We start from the raw sequence: 25,758 nt of genomic DNA, 5'->3' as shown, positions 1-25,758 counted from the left end.
CGTTTCTGCAATACATGCTAATGTTACCGGGTAATTTGATGGATGCAGTTCAGATTTTAATGTAACTTCTCTCACACCAGAAGCTCTTCCTTTAATATAACTGCCCTCTTTGTTCAGTGGAACTAGGCAGACATTGGTTTTATATGTCTTTGCTACCCATTTGCATACCCATTTTTGTCTTAGCAGAGAAGTGCTTAGATGTATAGGATTTCTTGAATGGAAGCATATTTTGGGATTATGCCTGTTTTCTTAATTCTTTTCATTGCTTGAACTCTCAACTTATTGTCTGTATTCAGGTAACTGGCTTACTGTATGTACTGTGCTATATCCCATTATTGCAGATTTCTCCATGCAGAACTTAATGAGTCAAGCTGGCAGGCTGGGGAGCTACAGCACAGACACTAAAATAAAACACCTTCTGATTTGGTAGAATTAATTCTAATACCTGTTGTATGTAGTTCCACAGCCTGCTTTTAAAATTTAATAGCGAGGATGAGGGGCAGGGTTGTGGTCTGCTAGTACTGTTAGCTGAATGTTGTCATTAGAATTTTGCATTGTTCCCTTGCTGCATGTTTGTGTCTACGTGAACACTGTGGGCACTTACTTGCCCTGATCAGAGGTTTGTTGCATGAGGCAGCCTAACTCCTGGGTTTTAATTGCTGTTCCTCTGCAGTGGGAGCTGGCGAAGTAGCGAACTTTGCTGCCTATGCTTTTGCACCTGCTACGTTAGTGACTCCTCTGGGAGCTCTCAGTGTTCTTGTAAGGTAAGAAGCACTAACAGAAAGCAGAGTGACTTGAGACAGAAAAGTACATTATTTCTTTAGAGATATGTCACTGAACTATGCTGTAATAAACACACTCTTCACAATAGAGTGCTTATAAACATCAGGAGTATCTTTTAAGTTTCTCCAAATACGTAGTGGCTATGATATAAAGGGGTTCTAGCAATGCATGTCTGGAAAAAGCTATTGTCTTCTGCATTTCAAAACCATGATGATCACAGCAGCGCAGTATTTTCATTCCTAGGTGAGGATTTTTGTCTTTGTAAGATTGTTTTCGCAAGTTCTTGGATATAGCATTTTTTTGGCAGGCAACATAAAAAAGGGGTTATGGGCAGAGATGCCAAATACTAACAGGTAGTTCTGTCCACAGCAAGTATCTCAAGATAGAAAATAGCTATTTTTAAGCTGCAGATTGTGTATGCAAGTGACCTGTACAGACAAAACAACCTGTAACTTGATGAGCAAATGAATGTTACTAATCCCATGTTTGTTGGTGCCTTTTTTATTTCTTAGTGCCATTCTGTCATCCTTCTTTTTAAATGAAAAACTTAATTTACACGGAAAAATAGGATGTTTGTTAAGTATACTGGGATCAACTGTGATGGTAATTCATGCTCCACAAGAGGAAGAAGTAGAAACTTTGGATGAAATGTCCCACAAACTAGGTGATCCAGGTAAGAAAAATACTGGCTTGAGCTGTACACAGTGCATAATTTCTTCATTTTATAGTTTCATTACTGCTGCTTTCAAGTTCCAGGAAGATGGCCTGTGTCTGCTTCATGTAGACATGTCCAAATGAAGTAGATTTGAATTCTGTAACATAATTCCATAGGGAGCTTTGCATGATGGCAAGATGAAATTGTCTGGCCTTGAATAAAGTACCTTGATGGCAACCACTGACATGACAGTTTAAACAAATGCAGCAACACAGGTGGATAAGCAAAGTTTCTATAAATTTTGATTGATGTGCCATCTCTAAGCCCAACTTTGAGCTGTCCTTGAGATAAAAAGGTAGGCGTTTTGGTGTCTGCTGAGAGGTAAAGTCTTACAGATGAGCTGCTATGCCTATGTGGAAGATGAGGCACTCACAAATGCACGTCTGCAAAATACTGTTTATACAAAGGCAATTCTCATCTTAAACATGAGGAAACAGCACAGAGATTAAAAAGTTGTTCTTAAGGAATGACCTAATCATTGGAAACCTGCTAATGAATACAGCCACCTGCCAAAATCTATCATCTCCTGAAAAAGACTCAATTCAGACGCAGGCCTGTGTCCAGTGGCATCTGCACCTCAGAGTTTGGGTGTAAGGCAGTTTAGCAATCTAATCCTGTAGTAGTCTTCCCAATAGACTGGTAAGGGTAATACAGCATGCCTGAGGTACAGCCTTTGTTTTGGCTTGCTCACTTTGAAATCATCTAAACTGTGATGCTGGAGGAATAATGAGAAACATCCTGAACACTTCTGTTTAAGCTGAGTCAGTCCCACTGTTTGTGAGTGTTTTCCCTGCCCCCCTAAGATAAATACTCCTGCTTCTGATAAATAGAGTCCATAAGTAACAAGTGTGTCCATTAGTGTCTATAAATAACAAGGTTTTTTTTTCCTCCAACCACAGGTTTTGTTGTGTTCGCAACGCTCGTTGTCATTGTGTCTTTAATTCTAATCTGTGTGGTGGGACCTCGCCATGGACAGACCAACATTCTCGTGTACATAACCATTTGCTCTGTAATTGGAGCCTTATCAGTCTCCTGTGTCAAAGGTCTGGGCATTGCTATAAAGGAACTTTTTGCAGGAAAACCAGTGCTGAAACATCCATTGTCTTGGATTCTGCTGCTAAGCCTTACTGTCTGTGTGAGCACGCAGATCAACTATTTGAACAGGGCTCTGGATATATTCAACACTTCAATAGTGACTCCAATATATTATGTAATCTTCACAACATCTGTTTTAACTTGTTCTGCCATCCTCTTCAAGGAATGGCAACACATGGCGGCTGATGACATTATTGGCACCTTCAGTGGCTTCCTGACTATTATTGTGGGGATCTTTTTATTGCATGCCTTCAAAGATGTTAACTTCACCCTAGCAAACCTGCCCCTCTCTCTGCGGAAGGATGACAGAGCAGCCAATGGCACTTTGCTGAGCACATATGACAGCTTTAATGATGATGAAGAAAGTTCTGCCTGCCTAGGTGAAATGCAATCCACTGAGAGTCTCTCAGCCAGAAGAAACGGAAGCCTGTCAGCCTTCTGAAAATATCTACGTGTTACTTATGAAAAGAACAATTCTGTAACCCTGGATTTTTTTTTCCTGCTGTGAAATGTCTGAGCTTGTCTGGAAAGTCATGTACTTTTTAACAGTATGTGTAGACAATCGTTGATTTTTGAGTTTGATTTGTTTGGATAAAGAACACTGAAATGTTTTTTATTTGCCTTACTTTTACTTTAAAAAGTACTAAAATGACCTCAGACCACAATTGGTTTTGTTGCTTAAGTTATGTGTAAATACTTTCATTTCATTCTTCTGTTTTTAAGATGTATTGCACTAATTACAATTTTATCAAAAATAAATGGCTTTATTTCTGCATTGGTGGTAAAAAGGTTGCAGCAAACCTGAATCCTTTGTACTTGTGCCCTGACTGACCATGGAGTGACTGTAACCATATTGAAACAGGAGCTGCAGCAACTACTCCTGTCCTAGTTTGTAAAAGAGAAAAGGGAAGGGTACAACCAAGCACAACTGATCCTTTGGAAATAATGGTTAGGTAAAGCTGTATGCAAAACTTGCAGGATTTGCATCAAAAAACCCCAACTTTACCAAATCAGAGTAACAGTCTGGCAGAAACAGGAAGGCAGGAGCTTGTGTTCTGAGTGGATAGGTAAGATGGTAGCTCCTGCTATGACAGTTTATGCAGAAGGAAGGATCTCAATCATTACTAGTAGCCAGAGAAGCTGCTTCCTCTTCTGTAACAGAGGTCAGGTTCTGTCTGTGCTGCACCACACCGCCCTGGCTCTGCAGAGCTGTTCTGTGTTCCTGATGTTACAGCCTGAACTCACAGAATTGCTGTTTTGTTTGCTGCAACCCTGAGATTTTCAAAAAGAACCAAAATAATGAAACATTAATGACCTTGCTTCAAAACAAAGCGGGGGGGGGGGAAGGGTGAGGCAGATAGGTGGTAATTCACTTTACTAAAACCAGAAAATAAAAATTAGGGAAGAAGGTTTTATAACAATTTTCTACTATGCATGTGAAAGTTGGAAATACCTGGGACAGAGACTAATAGTTACTGCTCGATGTTGTCTGGTTTAGTGCTTATTGTTTAAGAGAAATTATGATTTTTCCTAGGACAGAAAAACCCCAAGTTACCACCTGTGAAAAAAAATTCTGCTGCCTTCCTTTCTTATGTGTCATAATACACAGGAGAGGGGGAAGGTGTCAGACAAGAAAAACGTTTTTGCTAAGAATAATTGGAAATGAAAAAGTTACACCTTTTGTACACCTTGCTGCATTTTTCCTTTTAGGTAGGAAAGGCTATACTAGGCAAAGAATATTTAGCTCCTATCAAGTCTATAATTCTTTTTGAAAAATAATAAAAATTTCCATTATAAAAATGGGAAAAAAACATCTCCTAGGACTAATGTCTGAATTGTCTTAAACTTTTTTCCCCTCAGTGATCATAAAATATGTATTTAATAGCAGTTTTAGGATGTTAAGGGACCAATTCTCTTACTGCTGAAAGTTAACTGGTAAGAATTAGAAATTATTCACATCATGATTAGTTATTTTTAAATAGTTCTTAAACAAAATCAGGCTTTATTAATTAACCATTTCTGCACCGGTGCTGAGCCAAAATCTCAGGTGTATGAGACATCCTTAAACCAATGATGATGTCAGCAAATTAGGAAAGTTGTTCATTTGCTTAACTGGAAGCACAGGGAAGCATCTGGATGACCAAAAGTGTTCTGTGAACTAAAAGACTGTTTTTTTAAAGAAAATCATCTGTAAAGCACCTTGTAAAAGAAATCCTGCAACAAGCTGGTGTAACAAAGCACAAGTGCTTCTGACTTGTGTCTCCCACGGGCAGGCTTGTGTGCACTCATCAGAACAGACACCACTCCAGAATGGCAGCTCTCAAGCACAGATGTCCTAGGGAAACTTGTGATTGTGGAAACTTGCTGATAGATTGCCTGGAAAATCTCCATCCTGTTTTGCTGAGGAAATTTCAGTTAATTTCTTTCCTAAAACTAGAGACTCTGCCACTGCAATACCTACGTGTTCCTCACTTCCTGTGTACCTCTTCTGTCAGATGCTCATTTCTACCCACTATTGGAGTCAATTCCATGGCTGTGAAGCACCTGGAAAGAGCTGAGCAGGAGAAAAGATGTGTTGTAACCTAGCCATGAACTACTAAGAGGGAAGGAAGAAAAGCAGGTTTTCAAAGGGATGCATTCTTGGTTTCACACTATAGGTTAGAAACACTGACCAAGGAACATCTCCACAAATCCATATCCTGCATAAAACATGTAATTATCTGTCTGGGTCTGTTTTGGCCATCTTAACATCTTTGTTAGGGCTGATCCCAAAGCCAGTTGACAGGATCTTGGAGTAAGCAAGCAGGAGTTACTACTTTTGGCTGAAGGGTTTGTGTTAAAATTCAACTTCTATAGTTGCAAAGTTTTACAATTTTACTGATGCAGTGTTTGCATTATACAGCAGGTATAATTTAACAAATACTTTCCATAATAAATAATGATTAACATCGTTAGAGTTTATGTACTGGGATAGAATACACCTGCTCACTGTAGTCAAGATTCTTGTAAACAAGAATTCTTCATCACTTGTAACATGTTTGGGTACACAGGTATGTATTGCAAACCAAAATATAAACTGTGTTAGAAGAGCTCATTAGGAAAAAGTAAACAGTCCCCATTCTAATCAATCAAACTTCCACCTTTTAAAAAGATTAGACTCTATAAATCACCTTCGTGCTAAATAACTTTGAAACAAACACTTTAAATAACCTTCATTTCCATAATTACTGATCTCTGAGAAAAGATTTGCAAAGAGGAAAAAGGGTCAACTGACTAGAAAATTATTCACAAAGCACCAGCAGAGTTTGTTTTGTTGTTTTTTCTCTTTTTTTTTAATAAAGGCAAATTAAGCAATTAAGGCTCTAATACAAACAATTATGCATTGATTTCTAAAAATTTTTTCTACAGAACCGTTTTTTACCCTCCACAGCCATTATTTCTATAGCTTCAGGGGAAAATTATACCAGTCCAGTCTAAAATGGTCACCTCAGACAGGAATGCAAAGAGGTTTCAAAAATCTTACAGGCTTTTAATCAAAGTGTATAAAATTTTAGTCTAGAAAAATAAGTATGGATTGTATACAGTTACTGTGCTTGGAGACTGGAAAGAACAATGTGCCACTCAAATGGCACAGGCATACTGAAAAATGCAGATGAGAGTATTCTTCAAAACTGTTGGTGTGGGTTTTGTTTCTTGCTTTGTTTCTCACACTTTTAGCCTAAAGAGGTGCAAGAAGTATTGTTAGGTGAGAATCTAGTTGCTGGCAAGGGACTGATGAATTGGTGGCTGGAAGCAGCGCACGTGTTCCACAGGTGTGCTCTCTCCATCGCCAGACTTCAAATACTTGTCCAAAATAGCAATTATTTCATCATTCAGAATCTGGAACTTGCGAATTCTCTCAACCATTTTCTTCAAAGGCTGCAAACATCAAACAAACAGACACAGGAATTAGCTCTGGCTATGAAAAGCCTTAGCCAGTAAACCAGCCAATGCTGTTAGCTCATCTCTCCCAGCAATGTTACAAATGTTTCCCTCGCACTGCTAAGCCAGTGGAAATACAAGGTGTATTTTGGTTTTTGACAGTGCTGCTTTGGGTGCAGAGAAGCTCAATTTAGAGCAGCCTTGTCATTTTGAGAATGAGCATATATAGGATGGAAGGCATTAAGAAAATCTCATATATTTGTGACATCGGAATTCTGCTTGACCAGTCTTCCAACTCCAGCCTTAATCTTTTGTTTCTGAAAATCCTGGTGCCCTCATTTTCAGCAATTCATTCTAAAAAAAAGGATTGCCACATCTATGCTGCATCTGAATACAAACAGCTCTGAGTTGCTGTCTTTATTACTAAAGCAAATGCAGATGTTTTCAACTCACCACATTCTTGATAACCTCATCTTTGCCATCGTGTTTTTGGACTTTCAACAGGTGGTAGCAGAAATCCAACACGTCAAAGCGCCGCTGCTGTCCCAAAAGCACGATGATCATACATCCAGCCCAGTGCAAGCCATCCCCAAAGCACTGCCTGGAATAGGAAACGCCACAGAGCAGGTTTCAACTACATCTTCAAAACACAGTCATAGCAAACACTCAGTAATCAGCCACTTCACTAAATAATGAATATGTTAGACATTCCTCTAGAAAGCAAAAGCTCTGGTATATTGGAGATATCACAAGCAATTCAAATAGATGCTTAATAAAAAAACAGAACTCCCCCTCCTCCTTGAATTTCACGTAACAGAGTTACTCCAAAAACATTTACTCCCCATTAGACTCCTGCAGCATTACATTTCATTTTCAGTGGAAACAATGCTTGCAAAGAAAAAAAGTGAGAATTCAACACCACTCTGCTCCTTTAGGCTGCAGGCATGAAAGGAAGTAAATGTCCTATGCCATTTTCTAATTGCCCAGTAAAGAGCATGTTACATCTCAAGAATTTTTCAAAAGTGTATTCTCAAAAGCAACAAAACCAAGAAAAAGTAACAGTTCCTGGTTAATTCGTGTTAATCATGTGAAATTCCAAGTGGTCTAAATTCAAAGAAATTTTTGTTAAAGTTAGATGCACAAATATTCTGCTACTTTATTTAAGCTGGGTGTCTGTGGGGGCACTACCCCTATTGAAAGACATGTGCTAGGGCCCATTTGTCACAGGATCATTCACTATACACTGGCAATACTTAAAATAGAGGGTTATTTTCACTACAGATAACAATAGCATCTGTGTTCGTGGCTGATGAGCCCCTCATGGTGATGGCAGCACTTCTCCCTGGTTGTGCCCTCAGCTCCTGCAGGCAGGCACACAAACGCCCCCGCTCCAGCCCCCCTGCCACAACAGCACAAGCCGAGCACTGTTGCCCACAGGGGCAGCTGGCAGCACGTACTCCACAGTGAACTCGTGCGTTCCCACGGGGATGCAGTAGACGAACTGCATTGCGCTCCAGAGGCGATGGAATTCCACACACTCATCCACGTGCATCACCCCGTTGCTGGGCAGGGGCCCGCGCCAGATGGGATCATCAAGGAAGGAGCGGATCCGCGTCAGGATGACCTCAAACATGGACAGGCCGCAGCACAGGCGTTCTTTGGTCAGCAAGTCCCCTTCCCTTGCAATTGCTATTTGCTGAAGTGCAGAGAAACAAAGGGTAAAATCCTGGTAAAAGCCACTTCACCACAAAATTTTATTTTAAAAAATAAATACAATACATTTTTCAGTTTCACGCGGTTTATTCTAGGAGAAATGTCTTCTGACTTAAAGTGAGGGTCAGACACTGATAACCTGGAGATCAGATCAGTAGAAAAACATTCACTGTGAATTGTAAAATTGTACAATCCTTTTGAGAAAAATGTAAAATCCTTTTTAAGCAGACTTAAAGTGAGTAACACTAACTGCAGTAATGCTAGTCCTGGATTTATCTCAGGGAAGTTTAAAGAATTCTTTCTCTAAATGGAGGCAGAAAGCAAAACCAAAGAGTTCAGTGCTCTGCTGTAGCTCCTGCATGTGCTCTCCTGCACACCTCCCTCAGCTGCTGCTGTTAGAGATGAGAAAGCTCCAAAGGGGAGCACCAACAGGCTCAGACAAAACCCAAAAGAGGAATGCTGCTTGTGCTTGTCCCAGCTTGTGCCATCACACAAGCTCTCTCCTAGTGCAGCAGCACCTACGATGACAAAAGCTGTCTGAACTCTGCTTCAGGGCATTCTGCTCTTACTTTCTACTATTCACATCTAGTAAACTGCTAAGATTAGCAGGGTATTAATGCACCTCACCCCTGAGAAAGGGGAACAGCGCTGAAGCTGCAAAGGCAGTAGAATGTTCTCTTTGGTCATTGTTTGCAGGAGACCTTAAATCAAATGACAGCTCATTTTCCAAGAGTTTCTAAGTGGCTGAAAGAGTGACAAAATGTTTTAAAAACATATATGCACGTGCACAAAAAAAACTTATTGCTTTTGGTGAATTTGCAGGAGAAGCTCCCAGGCTGGACCTTACACTAGGAGGGTATCCCATGGTAAACATACATACCAATTAGCATTTTCCCCCAAATGTGTCACTTCTGCCCCAGTCTCAAATGTTTTAAACTTCTAAGCTTTAACAGCTTTTTCCAAACTTATGGATCTAAATAAAAATCATGTGTGTGAACAAGCTGGATGTGCAGGTTGAAGGTCTGACAGAGCTATCAGGACAGGCTTTCTGATGTTCAGAAATTTCTTGAATTGTGTCTGACACAAATGAGAAAGATTACCTGGGGTGTGCCAAGTCTTTCAATGAGAGGAACCAAATGAAGTGAAGCATATTTTGATTCCAGTCTCTTCATTTTAGCATCAAGTCTTTCACCCTCTGAAAGAAAATTTTTAAAAAGTGAGCAATCATAAATTGCAATTAACCAAGAGAATTCTTAATTTAACACAATCTTTATCCAGAGAAAAGAAAACTGTTCTTTTTAGGTAATTTAAGTATTAAATAGCTGCTTAATCTTCAATGCACTTTTAGAGAAATACATATTTAAAATGCTACATTACATGTGCAAACAGAAAGGATTTGTAGTAGAGTACGTCTAATTAACTAAATTCAAGGAAGAATATAAGGCTGTGTTATGCTGCTGCTGCCAAGATACTTGATCCCCACTTGTACTAAGACAACTAAGTTGTCTTTATGCATAAAATGTTTGTCTCTAGAAGGTGAGGTAAAACGAGGATGCAATTTTGTGTATAGCAAGGCTAAAAACCAGCTGGCACTTCCTCAACACTGGCAAGTAGGAAATGTTCTCTGGCAAATGGGAAAATACTGTTTACAAGGGTCTGGTTAGTTTTATGCAGAGATGCAAGTAGCTACTGTGAGCTTGGAAATATTCTCAGAGTTTTGTAGCTGATGGGATTTCAAATCAGCTGCTCCAGCAGTGAGAAACAGAAAAGAAAGGAGACAGACAAGAAACCCAGTAAGAAGAGAGGGCAATGAGGAGAGGGGAGAGCTCACTTTCTGATGATGAAAGATGAGGAGAGCAGACACCACAGGAAGCAATCCTGCAAATATTCACTACTGCATACTCAGTTTAGTGAAAAGGAAGTGAAAAATCGACAGGGACCACCTTTATTTACTAACTTACTGACAGACTCCCTACACCCCATTTAACTGACAATCCTATAAGCTAAACAGCAGCTTCAAAAAAGCCTCTATATCCACAAAGCAGGATAATACTGCCCTGGGCATCCATCCTGCTTTTCCCTGCATGGCATTCCTCCTCTTCCCCTTGTCATTTGCACAGAGAATTGCCAGGAAACATTTGTTTTTTCAGCCAGACAAACGGGCCTGGATCTGATACCTGTGTCCTGTAATTACCAGTGCTGTGGTAAAGGGTGGCTGGAGGTGGTTACTGAAGGCACGGCAGCAGCAAGGGAAAGGGAGAAGGTGTTACCCAAGGAAGGAGTTTTCACTTTGCCCATACCTTTGACGTGAACCCTGGGCAGGATGTTCTGGAACGGCGCCGCGTGCAACAGGTCACACACTTCCTCCAGAGACTGGGACAGAAAGCAAACGGGAGGCATTTAGGACAGAAGCATCGATCCCCAAAGCACACCAGACCCCCACAGCGGGATTCCAAGGGCAGAACGGGATTCCAAAGGCAGAACAGGATTCCGAGCGCAGGCCGATGGCGCCGCAGGAACAGCAGAGGGCAGCCGGCCTCTGTCACCACGGCAGGAGCCGCTCCGAGCCCGGCCTCCCCTCACGGATCGCTCCCAAAGACCACTGCATTTCACCAGCGCTTCCTCTGCACTCCCAAAGAAACCCCGGCAACTCCCCCCCCCCCTACCCTCAGCTGGCAGCTCATAAAGGACGGGGTATTTATTAAATAAACTGATGGAGGATGAGTAATTTCGGTGGGAAAGTGGCAGACAGCTCCCGCGCAGACAAAAGGGGGAAGAGGATGACTCACTCACTGCCTGGTTATTTTTACCAGAGCCACAACCCATTATCCTAATGGGAGCTTATCGTGGTGGGAGCGTCTCCCTGCCAGGCAGGCTGAGACTATGACAACAGCCGAGAATCATGTCTTCGAAGTATTTTACATCTTTAGGGACAGGGGAAAGGAAGACATCTGTCTCCTGTTTCTTTGCTCCTCTGTACACACAGGGAAAATGCAGATGACCAGAAGCAGATGCATGACTTTGCTACGACCCACTCCTCATTTTTGAAGCAGAGACCCTACTAATTTGTAATCCCTCAACATTAATATTAGAAAAGTCGGTCATCATCCATACTCTTAGCAAGGCTAGGGTGCTGGGGGGCTCATGTGCCTTTTCCAGTTTGTTTTCTAATTCCTTGATGTCAGCCAGGGCAATGCATGAGACCCACCCACTACCACAGATATACTCAGAGTTATACTTTGCACTGCGCTCAAATCTAGATTAGTTATGAGGGATGACCACAATGGAAAAATATTGAAATACATCACAGGACATGGGGGCCTGACTGAGGACAAAAACACGAGGAGAGGCAACGAGCAGAGATGTGTGACTGCAAAGGGTAATCTCGGTGGTATCCCTAAGAAGGTACCTCCATGCTGGTGTCACTCTGGTACACCCTCAATCCTCCCAGGAGGGAGTGATGGCCCTGCCTGGCCTTTCACCATGCAGCCACTCAGCCTGAATCCAAAGCAGTCCAGCTTCTCATTCTGTTTCAGCTGTGCCATTATTCACTACAGCTTTGCTGTGCGTCCTTAGGCCCTACAATTATTCTCCACCATGAGGGAAGGATCCTCTAACTCCATCAGCAGGAACCCTGAGGAACAGGCTGTCTTCGTTACCTTATCTAACACCGACAGCTTTAATACACCCTAGAGAAGCCTTCCGTGAGGGTCTATTTTTGTCCAACAGCAGGCCCCCAGCCAGCTTGCTGAGGAAATGACGTGGCTGGTTTGCAGTCAGCAAAGATCTCTGCATGCTGCCCAACCTCAGCAGCACTGTGAGATTGCACAGCCTGGGCAGGGTGCCTGCATGCGCAGCAGGAGGAGACATCCCCCACCCAACATTCACCAACACCATGCAGGTAAAGAAAGGGAAGCCAGCACACCTGTTGCTGTTCTGATCCATTATCAATGCCCACCTTTCCTCTGTAAGCACCCAAAAGCATTGAAAACAAAGAAATCACAGGTCTGGGCATCTTGTTTGAATAGTAAATACTAATAAGATGGGAAAAGAATGGGAAAAGAAAACTGGAGGTAGGGATAAAGATCAATTGTAGCACTGTACCATCAGCTGTGGGCAGGTTTACAAAGTGTAAGGTAAACTCTAGATACATCAAAAGCACCTGAAAGACTGACATGTTTCACAGTTTTGTTCAAGCCAGGACAGATGAGTGGATTTCTGCACCACTGTCAGCCATCCAAGCAGCAAGGACGACGTCCAAGGATGTCCATGTTAACCTTGTGATGTTTCAGACCTCAACAGGAATGACATGCAGGAAGGGAATACAGCAGTACCAGATGCAGAGCTTGCTGACATGAAGAGTGGCCACACTGTGACTGGCTGCAGGAGTGTCAGGGGGTTTTAATTTAATTATAATTTAGGTGATTATAATTTATGGTGAAGATTGCAATGTGAGATCCTCAGGTACCATGCAAGAGGCAGTGTCTCTCACCCAGCAAAGTCAGGCATTACTGTATCTAACAGACATGAAAGCCCCTGCAAGACTGTGAGAGAGGAGTGCAGGGAACTGTTCCTACCCATCTGCCCATCAGTAACAGCAAACTCACAGATTTCAACCTTGTTATTGATGACGTTAGTAACAAAAATATGAGAGTACATTTTGAGAGACAGATGGATTTTAAACTAGCACAGCAGGCACCTACCAGACTCTGTTCAATGAGGAGGCAAAACAGGACAGCATTTCCCACTTCCCGTAAATTCTGGAAGCAGACAGTCTTCAGTTCTGCATATTCAACAATGTCCTTCAACTGATGGTGAAAAAACTCCAAGATACCTGAAATCAGAAAAGAAGTGGAAAAAAAAGTCTCAGTAGCCAGAACAAATCTAGTGATGACCACACAGGCACACTGTTACCTCAGGAAAGCAGACAAAAGACACTGGCCATGTGAATAAGAGTCATAGAGATCAGGATTAATTTAAATTTCTGCTTCAAAAGCCCTTTTCTAACCAATCTGTCTATTCAAAGGTTGCACAAACATGCCTCCATACACTGTTTGAGAATACAAATAACCGAGGGTGCAGGTTTAGACTTCCCTCTCCATGCATCAGCACATGAGATTTTATCTCCAGACATGCAGCCTAGAGGAAACTGAAAGCAGCAGCATTTAAATGCATTAAAACTCAGAGATTATGAAGTGTTTAAGCCAGTGCACTGACCTTTTCAATTGGATAAATCATGCAAAGTGAAGTGCCTAACTTTTCACTCCTGGAAAAGGCAGCCAGTATAAGAGGTAAGAAAAAAATACCCAGGAGCAGGAAGAGAGAAAAGAGCTCTCATCTCTTTAAGCCCTGTTCCAGCCACCATTCCCCAACCTGCTGCACCACTGACAGACTCAATTCACAGCTGCTATTCTCATGGATGACAGAGCCAGCAAGGAGCAGAGAGCTCAGATACAGGGAAGAAGGGTAGTGTCAGGCTATAACTCTGACAGTGCCACAGGGCTGGAGGTGATCTGTGACCCCTTGAAGCAAATACAGAGATCTCAAGTCGAGTTCTGCAGGCAAGGGTACACCAGATCCTGCTGACAAGCACAACCAGAACACAGTTTCTGTCAAAGTTTTGCAAAACTGTTAAAAACCAGCTAAAATTATGATTTTCAAACCCACATAGTTTACATAAACATGTGTCTTTTCCATCAAACTTCTCCTGAACAACGGTGATGCGTAACATGCTGGTGGACTTCCAGTCCTTGCCCTCCAGCCCCAGAAAGGCTGCACAGTCCCTTGGTTAGAGAGGAGCCCAGGAAACCACAGGCTCAGCAGCTTCTGCAGAGACCCAGTCTGGTCATCTTTCAGAGATTCAAGCCATGTGCAGGATGGAAGAGCAGTAGGAACTACAGTAGGTCAGACAGCTCTTCAGCTTTTTGCAAGTTAATTCTTAGCAGCATTTCTCCACCTTTCTGCACAAGCCTGTCCCTTCTAAAAACCCACCAAAACACTTGACTGAGAAGAAAATGCATCATAAAAAGCTTTCAAATTTCATGCTGCACACAGCAATTCATTTCCATTACACTGAATCAAGGCTGATAAATCCCCACCCAACTACATCTAAAGCACTTGAGAGAAGACAAGGAAAGAGAACACAGATGCCCTTCAGCACCTTCCCATGAGTTCCTTTGACACAACTGATGAACACTTCTCATGCAGGAGATCATACTTGGCGATCTACTCAGTGAGGCAATGGATGAAGGGAGCACACAAACATGAAACCCAGCCTGCAGCGTATCTCTTCCAAGGAAATTCCTCAAATTCAGAGATGTTGGAATGCATGAAATAGAAGCCTCTCTGAGTCCCTCAGAGAGAGAATGGGATGCAGGGATTGAATTGGAACCTTTAGAGAAACTGAAATATATTAAGCCACACAGATATGAAGTAAGAGCGCAAATTTAAGTAAGTAGAAATACATCTTAAGTGCCTTAAGAAACTATTAGCTAGTAAAAAGCCTTAAAGACTAGTTTAATCCAGTAGTGCTACCTTTCACAAAATTAACATGGCTCTAGACATAATGAAAACATAGCAGAACACTGCTTGCATTTCTAGATAGAATAGAGAGAATTATATGCGTAGATTTTGTGTAAGAACTGACACTACTTTCACATTAGAATCAAGCTTGGATAGGTGCAGGAAGAATGTTTTAGAATCATGTTTTTAGCTGATTGGATGATTTATGAATAAAATCCCCCTGTACTGAGGTGAAAAAAGGAAATAATAAAAAGGAAATTAAAAAAAGGAAATAAAAAAAAAAGGTGTGGGAGCTGCTGTTTCTGCTCGGGACATTGGGACTCTATTCCAGAAAGCTTTTAGCATGGACTTTAATACTCTGAACTCTTCGCCTTCGAGACTGATGTATTCCACCAGTAAACAACTTTACGGCAACCAACAACTGCTTTTGTCTCTTTGAAGACCCAAGACCCACTGACACAGAGGAACTTGAAAACATACAGTGAAGGAAAGAATTACGTAGGTAACCCATGCACTTCTACAGAAAGCCTCATATCATTAAAATTAGTAACACAAAACATGTGTAAAGTGCATGATTAGGGGATGCACGGCTGGCTCTGCTACATCTCAAAGAACTGTTTGTCAACAGAAAATTGACAGTAAATGAGTGTTCCCACATGTATTCACTGGAGGTGAATTTCAGACCTAACTTTAGTACTTTAGTAACTTCAGAGAAAAACAGGACTGAAAAACTGATGGAGAAAGGTCAGATGTAGCGAGTGCTTGCTGAGCTTAATTTATTCCAAGGTAACACTTTTACAACTAGCTAAAAAGCAAACAATGCCAGCACATCACCAATTCCCACCTCCCCATAATGCAGGGACTGTGGAATGGAAAAGCTGTGGGAAAGGCTGTCAGTGCTCACTGAACACTGCAGGATACCAGCCAGTCACAATCCCCAGGTATGTGAGGAGCAGTGAAGACTTGGTGTGTGTCATTTAAACAGACCTGCCCACCATGGCAATGGGATGCTGCAGTGCTGAATACCAGGACTCCCATTTTACAGATCAGACTGAAAATGCTGAAGTTTTTTCCCCAAAAAGTTTTTGATGCTAGGAAGAAAATGCAAAGTCAGGGAACTGAAATCAGCTTTATCCCAAACTTTCAGTGTGTTTCAGTTACACACCCTAGTCTTTCTTTAGTTTTTGTTGATGAAAGGATTTCCACATCTAGAAAGAAAGGTTTTCTAAGGATGAATTGCAAGAAATCAAATACTTTCCTCATTCCAAGACTTTCTGCAAACAAAAGTCTGATGTGTTATCCTGGACTAACTTCTGCGCCATGGAGGAAATCGAACTAGAACATCTACCAATCTTTCTGGTCTTATGATCTGTGCCACATAGACAGAGATTGATGGTGAATCAACAGAAGGCCTGGAAGACTCCCTGAAACACCACGAGGAACTGTGGACTTCTCCACAGGGTCACCATGGAGAGAAAGCACTATCTGAGCAACAGGATACTGGTGACATGCATGGCCATGGACGTGCTCTTTCCTTTAGCTTGTGTGGTGGGTGGGATGCAGCGTGGTGAGAAACAGGAGCTGAGCGGAACAGCAAGGAAGATTCTGCTGCTGCAACATGGAAACAACCATTGGTCATGACAGGGATCAAAAAGGACAGGGTTTTCAGAGTCCATTCAATTCCCTACCCAGCCTGTGGATTTTGTGGGGAGTTTCAGGAAAAAAGGCTGACATGTGGAAAGATGAGAAATATTTTTTTCTCAATATGAGGAATGAAATCCTGAGAATAACCCATGTCACCTGAAGCAAATATAAAGCAGCAGGATGGGACAGAGAGAAACCAGGAGTAGCACAGAGAACTGTGACCAGAAACGAGACTCATACCGAAAGTGTGATGGAAACCAAAATGAGATATTAAGTCCATCCAAAAGCAGCAGGACAGTAAAAGTCAAAGAGTCTTGAGGTTCATACCATAAAAATTATCTACTGTCTTTTACAGTCACTCCAGATGACAGAGCTTGTGGAGGCCCTGGAGGGGCTTCTCCTAAATTACACCCCATTGGCTCCTTCCCCTGTCCCTATGCCTGAACATAGGTGTTCCTGAGCCACTCCCTCCCTTTTCCCTGATTGGCCCTCACCTTGATACTGCCTGGAGACCAAGGTCAGCTGGGAGGCCCCTGGCAGGGAGAGGGGGACCCTGGCGGGAGTGGATGTCGGATGTCGGAGAGCGGAACATCTCACTGCACGGCTGTTGAAGGTTGCATGCAAGATGTTTTCCATTACCATCTGTATGGTTGATTACCTTGTCAAGTGAGCAGTTTGCCTTATCTCTCTCTTTGAATGACCACATTCACACCTTCCTCGGGAGGGGACCTCTGCTGATAACAGACTATTGAATATCAGTGCATGACTGATAAGAACTATAACATCCCACTGTGAGATGCTCCGCCCAGAGGGAGGAGCCAAGCACTGCTACCCCGATATACTCTGATATTCTCAAATGGTGGCACAGCTTTTCTCCACGAGATTCCCCAGAGGAACAGCAGCTGCCTTTTCCTCCTGGATCTTCAGAGGAAGACTACATCCTTCTCTACAGATCCTACTTGCTCCAACAGAACCACACCTGATACTTCAGAGGACTGCAGCCACATTTTCAATCGGACTGCCACCAGCACCCTGACCAACAGGGTGTCAGGTTGGGTTCTGACTCTGTCAGTGTTGTTCTAGTGGACTGCATTGTTTATTTTTATTTTTTTCCCTCCCTATTAAAGAACTGTTATGTCCTGCTCCCAAATCTTTGCCTGAGAGCCCCTTAATTTAAAATTATTGCAATTTGGAGGGGTGGGGAGGGTTTACATTCTCCATTTCAGGGGAGGCTCCTGCCTTCCTTAGCAGACTCCTGTCTTCCCAAACCAAGACAACGGCTGAATTAAACATCTATGTTTATCATGCAAAAGCCTTTTTTGCTTCTTTACCCTGGACTTTACTAGCAGCAATTCAAGCTGCAGCAAGAGCTCCTCTCAAAGTCCTTAACAAAGTTCCTTATTTCTTCACTCAAAGCCCCAATCTCCATCTACAGATATATAAATATGCACACCCACATGCATTCATGAACAAATTGTCGTATTATTTTGAAAATCTGACAGCCAGTACTTAGCATGCAGGTGTTTCAAATGCTGCCATCATTAGTGTACTTCCCTTTAGATCAAGAGCTTGATATACCAGCAAAACAGAAGAAAGTTTACAGAGCTACACAGGCTATTTCTGATGAAAGACCAATCTGCTCCCCAGTGGAGTCCTGTGGCAGAAATACATCATCATGTTTTCATTAATGTTTGAGCAATGCCATTCCAAATTACACTTCTGTGCACATTACACAGAAGTGTATTTTTATGGAAGACGATGCATGCCTACTAAAGCCCTGGAAGAAGAATGAGTGTCTCAGGAAAATTAATTTCACTTAATTGCCTGCAACCTTCCTTCTTCCTCTAATTCTGTTTGTGGGTGGAATTCATAAGTCACTGAATTAGTTATATATACACACAGAACTTTGCAAGGTAAATGAATCAAGGTATTTTGCTCCTCCTCTCCAAGAAAGCAGTTTTAATTAAATCCCTCTATTCCTGCAGATGGGAGACATTAGGTGTCATAATAATTGATTACATAATCCCAGTTTCTGATTTACACAGATCTCAACAGAAGCAAAGACTGTTGATATAGAATAGACCCAGTAAAGTACAGAAGATTAGTAAAGGATTAGGCTCCCTCTCTGCTTCCAAAATCCTATCTCAACAGCACTCCAACAGCAGATGCCAAGTTTCAGCTGTGCAGTCTGTACACTGATTAATTTAGGAAGTCAGAGCAAATCAACACATGCAACTCAAAGCTGGTTGGATTCCTTCACTTTGGTCACCTTTCATTTCTCAATTCACACCTGCAGACTGAAATCAAACATGTTCCAGAGCTTATAACAATTCTGGTACCTAAAAGATTAGGACAAAAATGAGCTATTAATTCTAGAACTGAATTTCTGACTACAAACAAACTGGACCTTGATTATAAATCTTGGTCTAGTTGTTTTGGGTTATTTTCTGCAAAGAACTGACTTGGCTATTTTCAAATAAAATCTACTAATCTGCAATAGCAAAGCTGCTCCCAAGAAACTGGGTGCTATTAAACATAAAAAACCTTTAGTTTCTGTTCACTTTCACAGAGACCTTCAAATGCTGCATCCAAATGCTTCTTTGGCTTACCAGAGACATCATTAACTCTGCATATCAACAGAGCTGCCATTCATTCCCATCAATGGAAATATTCATCAGGTTCAAGCATATACATGTATCCAGGAATTATGACCATGGAGCCTGTGCACTGTGTTTATTTTTCTAGAAAGAAATATTCCATTTTTCTGCATATCCAAAGAATTCTTAATGTCCTCTTAAAATCATCAAGGTGATCTGGGTTTCCCCTAAATTCTTTCAAACAGTCTGTGATGCCTTCCCAAATCCTTCTCCACTGGACAGGTTTCAGGAAGACCCATGAATACTATAATTTCCTTCATCTAATGTAGACTTCATTGTGCCCTCCCCTGAATTATTCTCCTCCTTATCTGAGTTTGATCAAAAACCTCAGATAACAGGTAGAATTACAAACCCTTCTGCTACGCCCCAAGTGATGCCTCCCTTGCAGCCTCCAGCCACTGCTGCCCTTCCTCATGCTTCCCAGCCCAGGCTTGCTCCAGTCCCTATTAGACTCTGTCCTGAAATATTCCAGAACAAGAAGGGGTGGAAGACTCTTTTTTGCCAGACTGCTGTGCAGAAACAGGTCCCAAAGTGTTGCCAGCAGCACAATCAGCCCAGGGAGGGATGGGAACACAGCAGCCTGTGGCACAGGGCTTTGGAAGGATTCCCCAAACTGCCATGCCAACTTGTGGGACTTCAAGAGGCCATGGCCTGGGATAACAAGTGCTTTGTCCTGCACCAGCTTTGAGTGTTTTGTTTCTTTGGTTTCAGTTTGTTATGGTTTTTTTTTAAAGAAGAATCATGGAAATTTTACACTTAGGAAAAAATACACAATTTGTCTCCTTTCTCATGAAGTTTGTATCTTGCTAAGGTCATTGATCTTTTAAAAAGTTTATTTTGGAGGGGTAGTATACCAGTGACAAAAGCCTCATCTCACAGCAGAGCTGACAAACTACTTTTCCTCATGGTATTCAATGACACATCAGAGTGGCAGGATACTCATTCATTAAAAGCAGAAGAGACAGGTTCAAATACTCAAATAATAGCAGAGAAAATGTTACCTCCAAGATGAAATTTCAAGCTTAAACTCTTACAAGGCAAATATTCCTTTAAGAGCTTTAGTAAATTCAAAAGGTCCCTTTAAAAATCCTTATGCTTAATGTATTTTTAGACAAATATTTTTATGACTACAAGATGAACAAGTTCCCCACTGCTTTAGACTGTTCCTATGGAAACAAACCCATTGGCAAAGAGGAGTCCTGAACAACTCTGATGCCACTGTCTGTACCCTGCTCCTTTTAGCAGCAATAAATCACCAGTTAGAAATCCACAAGTCTAGAAGGCTGAAGGGGCCAAGGAATTGCAATCAGCAGAGTCCAAACAAAACTCTCCAACTGAAAAGTCTGAAGTGCATGAAAGAGCTAGAGGCTTACTTACTGAGTGTGCTTAAATCACCTTGCATGTGGAGAATGGACTCAGGAAATTAATTCTGAATTAATAATAGATGAGAATCTGCATACTTCATCTAAAGACTGGAATCACAGTTTTGGTCTGTATATGTACATTGAACCAGTTATAAAGAAGTTATTAAATGATTTGTTATGAAAGAACAGAAGCAGCACACAGACATACCCCACCTTACTACTACAGCTAACAACTTCTGAGGAAGCTTTTGGAGGCAGAGGAGGGAACAGACAACAGTTGGTGTGTGGCTTGCATCTTCTGTGACAAAACACATAAACAAGGTGTGGCAAAGACTGCTGAAGAGAATTTAGCACAGAAATGACAGGACAGTGACTCAAAGGAAGCACACTCTGAGCCTGCCCTTCTACAGTCTGGCAGCTCCTCTCCCAGTGAAGGGTAAAATCTGCAGCACATCCTCATCACAGGGAACATTTTCCTTTCTCAGCCAGTCTGTTCCAAGGGCAGACAGCTCCATGATGGGGAGGTGCCAGAGAGTACAGGGCAGTTTTTCCCTGATGTGAAAGAGCCATGGAGGTGTCCTGATCTTCCACAAACCTCTTCTGTCTGGCAACTACAAAAGGAAAGGGAGAGACGGCGTGACAGTGCTATAAAGACTGTCTCTGCATTTCTTGGAAGAGACTCTCCAGGGGATCATTACGTGTCCTCTGCTAGAAATAGTTCAGAACAGGAAAACCACATGTGTTAAGACAAAACCTGACAGGAACAGGGGCAGTAAAGGAGCAGAGAATCAGGTGGGATTTTGAGATCTAGTCCAATTCTAAAAGTAAGTATGATATTCCAGTGTAAAACCAAGAGTTGCTTTGATCTCTTGGTACAGCAGGCATCTAAACAAATGGCATTTCTTTTGGAAGAGTAAATATGTGGTCAAAGTAGTTTGTTACCGCCGCACCAGTAAAGTTCTGCCTTTCCTATAGGATGGATTGTCTTTCAACTTTAAGAGAAAGGTTTATCCTAAAATCCCTAGGCATCTCCTGCCAAATATTTAGCCCTTACAGGTGAGGATTTCTGGCAAGCTTCCTAATATCACGTGTAGCGTCACAGATCCTAGTGATGCATTATCTATATTTGAGAATACCTACTGCTTTTGTGGTCAGACCTTAATGAATGGCTAAAAGCCTCAGAGGGATTATTTTTATACTCCTAACTACCATGATTCATCCATCTCTATGCTCCAGGGAGAAAAACAGGAAGGAAACACTTAGTAAGACCTCAATTTCGTTTAACATTGGTAATGAACGTCAAGCAAGCTGTGGGAAGCAGAAAAAACCCAACCTCATTCCAGTTGGAGTGGCATTTAATAAAACTAAGTGACTCTGGAAAAATAAACTCAGGAGGTGGGTGGCACATGGAAGGACTAATTTCTGTTAATTAGAAGTTGCGAAGGAGGAATATTTTGAAGGGGAAAGCAGATTCAGAATTTCAGTGAACAATATGATAAATACTAATTAGCCAATTATTTCTCCATAGTGGCAAGCAGCTTTCAATGCCATTTCTTCTTCTGCAACTGTCACACCTCCTGTTGAGAGGCTAAGATGCACCCCACACAAGCCTCAGACAAAACTATTCTGGCAGGACCAGTTTACTTTCCAACAGTATCACTCCTTTTATCTTGCATTTGGTGAGGGCAAAGGAAAAGGGAATAGAGGCTGTTCCAGAGGACTGGGTTACCTAAATTAGACATTTAAACAGAAAAAATGTGAGAGGCTAACTTGCTGAGGTAAAAGCTCAACAAGCTTATGAGAAAGACAAGAAACAGAAACTATTGTGGACATCCCAGCTCAAGATCAATTATTTCACAAGGCTGACTCTATACAGATTGTCATTCTTTTGCCCTACATACAGAAGTCTTAAAACTTCAGTAAGTACTTTCAGAAAGTATAGCATTCAATGATTCTTTTGACGGTGAAAAATAAAAGAAATAAAAAAGCAAAGCCAGGCTAAAATCTGATTATCAGGAGAAAAAGGAGGGAGGGAAAGACAGATATAAAAGATTCAGAAGTTAGTGGTTAGTATCATCTTATTAAGGCTGCTAAGGTAACATCAAACACAGACTAACCTGGAGAACCATACTCATGTCTTGGTAACCTACAGATCTTAGGCATCACTTCCATTAGGGTCTTGACATACTGAAGAATGGTCCCTTGTAACTAAGAGAAAACAGATGTGTGTAAACATGTCAGAGCTGTTGAACTACAAAACTTTACAACAAACTGCATTCAAACTATACATGAACTGAAACAGCTCCAAAAATCTTGCATTTAAATCTGCCTGTCATCATATTTAAAAAGGCAGCTTTTTCAAATTTAAACAGTTCACATGGCATTAGCCATCTTTGCTATAAGAGTAGCACAACTGCTAAAGCCAGGAAGGTAAAAAATGAAAACATATTTTTCTCTTACAGACTCTTTACTGTCTAACTAACTTTTAGATTTTTGGTTAAAAAAGCTGCATCTGAATGCTGTCAAAACCATTCAAAAAGCATCTGAATGTGTTCAAAAGCAACACGAAAAAAAGCCCTTATAATTAGGAATGGCTGCAAGAGCCCAAACTGGTTCTTCTGGACATAGCAGCTGAGACAGTCCCAGCCTCCAGTCAGCCTGTCTTCCTACCACTAGAGACCTCTCCCTTATCTGTCCACCTATATCTGAGCATCTGCATCAGGCATTGGCAGGACACCCTCCCCAGGCCTTTTAACCTTCTTTATAAATGACCAAGTGTCCAATGCCACCTTTAATGAATTGAGACAATTTACCAATAAGTTATAAAAAAACCCCTCTCATAAAACACAGCAAACTAATACTTGACAATCAAACCCTGGAAAATATGAGTGTCTTCCTCTCTCCCTGAAGATTAAATTACAGCATGTTTTCAAGCAGGATTCAGCCTTTCTAGAACATCAGAAATGTACTTAGAACATTGTGGGAATTACTGTAAACAAACTGCCAAATGTGTCAAGTGCCTGAAGTACGATTATGAATACCGCAGCTTTCCCTGGTACATTTGGATTATTTTGGCAGCATGCTCCTACAAACAACAGGGAGGAAAATATAATTTCTTTGGCTTAAATTAACTGCAATGCACTGTGGCTGTATATATAGATTCTAATAGTATAGCAAACAGCTAGCACCTCAACCTCCTCCCAGTTACAAAGAAGGCCCTTTCCAATACAGGATACCCAGGCTGTGTGGATAATGTCTTCAAGGCTGGCCTGAGCAGCACTGCTAATCAAGCACAGAGGTTAAACTCCTGTTGTTAAGGAGTCATCTATCAGTGATGTCATTAATGAGAGCCCTGAAGTTAGGTGCCAGACAGAAAGCACACTACAGCTGTTCTCAAAAAATATCAAGGAAGTGAATGTACAGTGTGGTCTTTAAGTTGAAATCAACTAATTTTAAATACTTTTACTCATACTTTTCCAGAGCCTACCTAGGCCCTAACAGTTCAGGTCACCACAAATTGCATGAATCTCCACTAAAGAATCAAAAGTTTTCAAAACACTGTTGATGGCACCAAGGCACTTCTTTCTATTGCTCACACAAGACATTGAGCACTATCAAGCACAGCTTATATCAAATTTCAGTGGAAGTTATTTTAATTATTTTTATCCAGGATCTCAGTTTTACTTTGTTTTTCCTGAGACATTTCCTATAAGAAACCATTTGGATTAGCAGAAAAATAAGGACAATTAGCATACCAGGCTCTTGACAACTTTGAGCAATTCCTCCATCACCACAGCAATGCCCTGATATCCAAGAAGTCTACAGATGACTTTAAAGTGGGGGGGACCAACAAAATTCCTGTAGTTGCTGTAGATGCTGGAATATGCCAAATTCAATGCCTAAAACAAGAAAGCAGATATGATTAATGAAAATTTTGTCTGCCTATATCTCAATAATAATGTAATTTAAATGTCATTTTAAAGTACATTAAAACTGAAATAAAAAAACTGTATCTCACTGTCTCTGAAAAAGCTTTAAATGCACAATTTCTCTTTTGGCAGTTTCTCTTAAGGCACGAACTTTGACAAATATCTATTAGCAAGATAAATTAGTGTGCAAAACATCTTGAAAGAAATTACTTCAATTTTCTGTTCATAATAGGTGTTTTAAGTCTCTGAGTAGTCAAGTACAAAAAAAAAAAGCCTTCTGCAGCTACTGCTCTCTGCAACTAATTAATAAGGATCTTTCTTTTTCAAACCCCTGTGCTGTACACAAGATCAAAGCAAATCTAAGTCTGGGATGCAACTTCATAGAAATTCTTCAACACTTGTATAAATATGACCAGGTGCTCTGCCATAGTCATGTTTACTTCCATGAAAGTGAACGCAGCTGTACAGACTGATGTGATGTGAGGATTTAGGAACTGGTTGCTGAAGCTGCAGATTAGAGATGGTTGGCTAACTTAGCATCCTCCATTTCTGCAAGTGGGTTGTTCTCTTAATACCCTGCAATTTAATTTTAGCAGGAATCTTGGTCACCTTTCATACAGAAGGGACTGTTGTGTTTCCTTCGGTTTTTTGAATTTTCATTCTCTCTAAAACACACATGGAAAACAGCATACTGTTAAACTTTCAACTTCACACACAGCTGTAACAAAAGATTTTCCAGGAAGAACATTCCCTTCAATGCAGATCCTGCCCTAACTACCCATGCAAGTCAACACCAGATACTGTAACCACATGGCATTAAGCTAGTTGGAATTCAATTTAGAAAACTCTACCAAGCTCTGGAAGGATTTTATTCTCATAAAAGGACTTAAAAATCATCTTTTGACGCAATCAGAATAAAATATGCACATTTTTATTTATGTTGTATGTCTCTGTATAAACACCAGTTTCCAGCTGAGGTCTTAGAAACTTAAAAATTCTAAATGCAAACTAAAATAGACACTTGGATAACTATTAGAATCCTAGTACATAACACAGTCCTGCTGTTACATCAGAACTGGCTAAAAGGCCAAACTCCAAATGTGTCCCAGCAGGGCACAGCCTAAAGCTGCATCCCTCCAGTACAACCTGTGCATTTCCATAGCTCTCTGCAGACAAAAATAAGGTCTGGGGCAAAGACAGCACAGAGAACTGGGAAAACCTTAAGAACATACGTGCAGATGAATGTCCTGATAAACTAAGGATTTATACTACTGCCCCTAAAAGATGAGATTTCATTTTTTGGTTTTGATGTTTCCAATTAGGTAAGTCTCCTACAACAGACATGTCAGAACTATCTGTTTCAGCTACAGCACAAGGAGAATTTTATTTTAGTGGGTTAAAGCCTTTTACTGCCA

At 41.2% G+C, this 25,758-nt stretch overlaps 2 protein-coding genes across 4 annotated transcripts in view; one reads left to right on the top strand and one right to left on the bottom strand.

The window, feature by feature from the left end:
• NIPA2 (NIPA magnesium transporter 2) overlaps positions 1–3,381 on the top strand; it is a 9,803-nt gene extending 6,422 nt beyond the window's left edge. Inside the window, exons 5-7 of the mRNA XM_005422696.2 lie at positions 674–764; positions 1,296–1,456; positions 2,398–3,381. Coding sequence (XP_005422753.1) covers positions 674–764; positions 1,296–1,456; positions 2,398–3,035 — 890 coding nt within the window. The 3' untranslated portion in view covers positions 3,036–3,381. The remainder of the gene's footprint in view (positions 1–673; positions 765–1,295; positions 1,457–2,397) is intronic.
• Positions 3,382–5,897: 2,516 nt separating this feature from the next.
• CYFIP1 (cytoplasmic FMR1 interacting protein 1) overlaps positions 5,898–25,758 on the bottom strand; it is a 76,032-nt gene continuing 56,171 nt past the window's right edge. For 2 of the 3 annotated variants that reach the window (XM_031058348.1, XM_031058349.1), the window contains exons 24-31: positions 24,170–24,313; positions 22,532–22,622; positions 12,931–13,061; positions 10,528–10,600; positions 9,328–9,422; positions 7,972–8,210; positions 6,968–7,115; positions 5,898–6,511 (exon numbers count right to left, since the gene is read on the bottom strand). In XM_031058348.1, the coding sequence (XP_030914208.1) occupies positions 6,347–6,511; positions 6,968–7,115; positions 7,972–8,210; positions 9,328–9,422; positions 10,528–10,600; positions 12,931–13,061; positions 22,532–22,622; positions 24,170–24,313 (1,086 nt within the window). In that variant the 3' untranslated portion in view covers positions 5,898–6,346. The remainder of the gene's footprint in view (positions 6,512–6,967; positions 7,116–7,971; positions 8,211–9,327; positions 9,423–10,527; positions 10,601–12,930; positions 13,062–22,531; positions 22,623–24,169; positions 24,314–25,758) is intronic. The other variant, XM_005422695.3, reaches the window with a different exon arrangement.

This window comes from Geospiza fortis, unplaced genomic scaffold (assembly GCF_000277835.1).
Source record: "Geospiza fortis unplaced genomic scaffold, GeoFor_1.0 scaffold366, whole genome shotgun sequence".
Taxonomy (NCBI): domain Eukaryota; kingdom Metazoa; phylum Chordata; class Aves; order Passeriformes; family Thraupidae; genus Geospiza; species Geospiza fortis.
The sequence above is the reverse complement of the archived record's forward strand: the minus strand, read 5'-3'. Positions and strand labels throughout refer to the sequence as shown.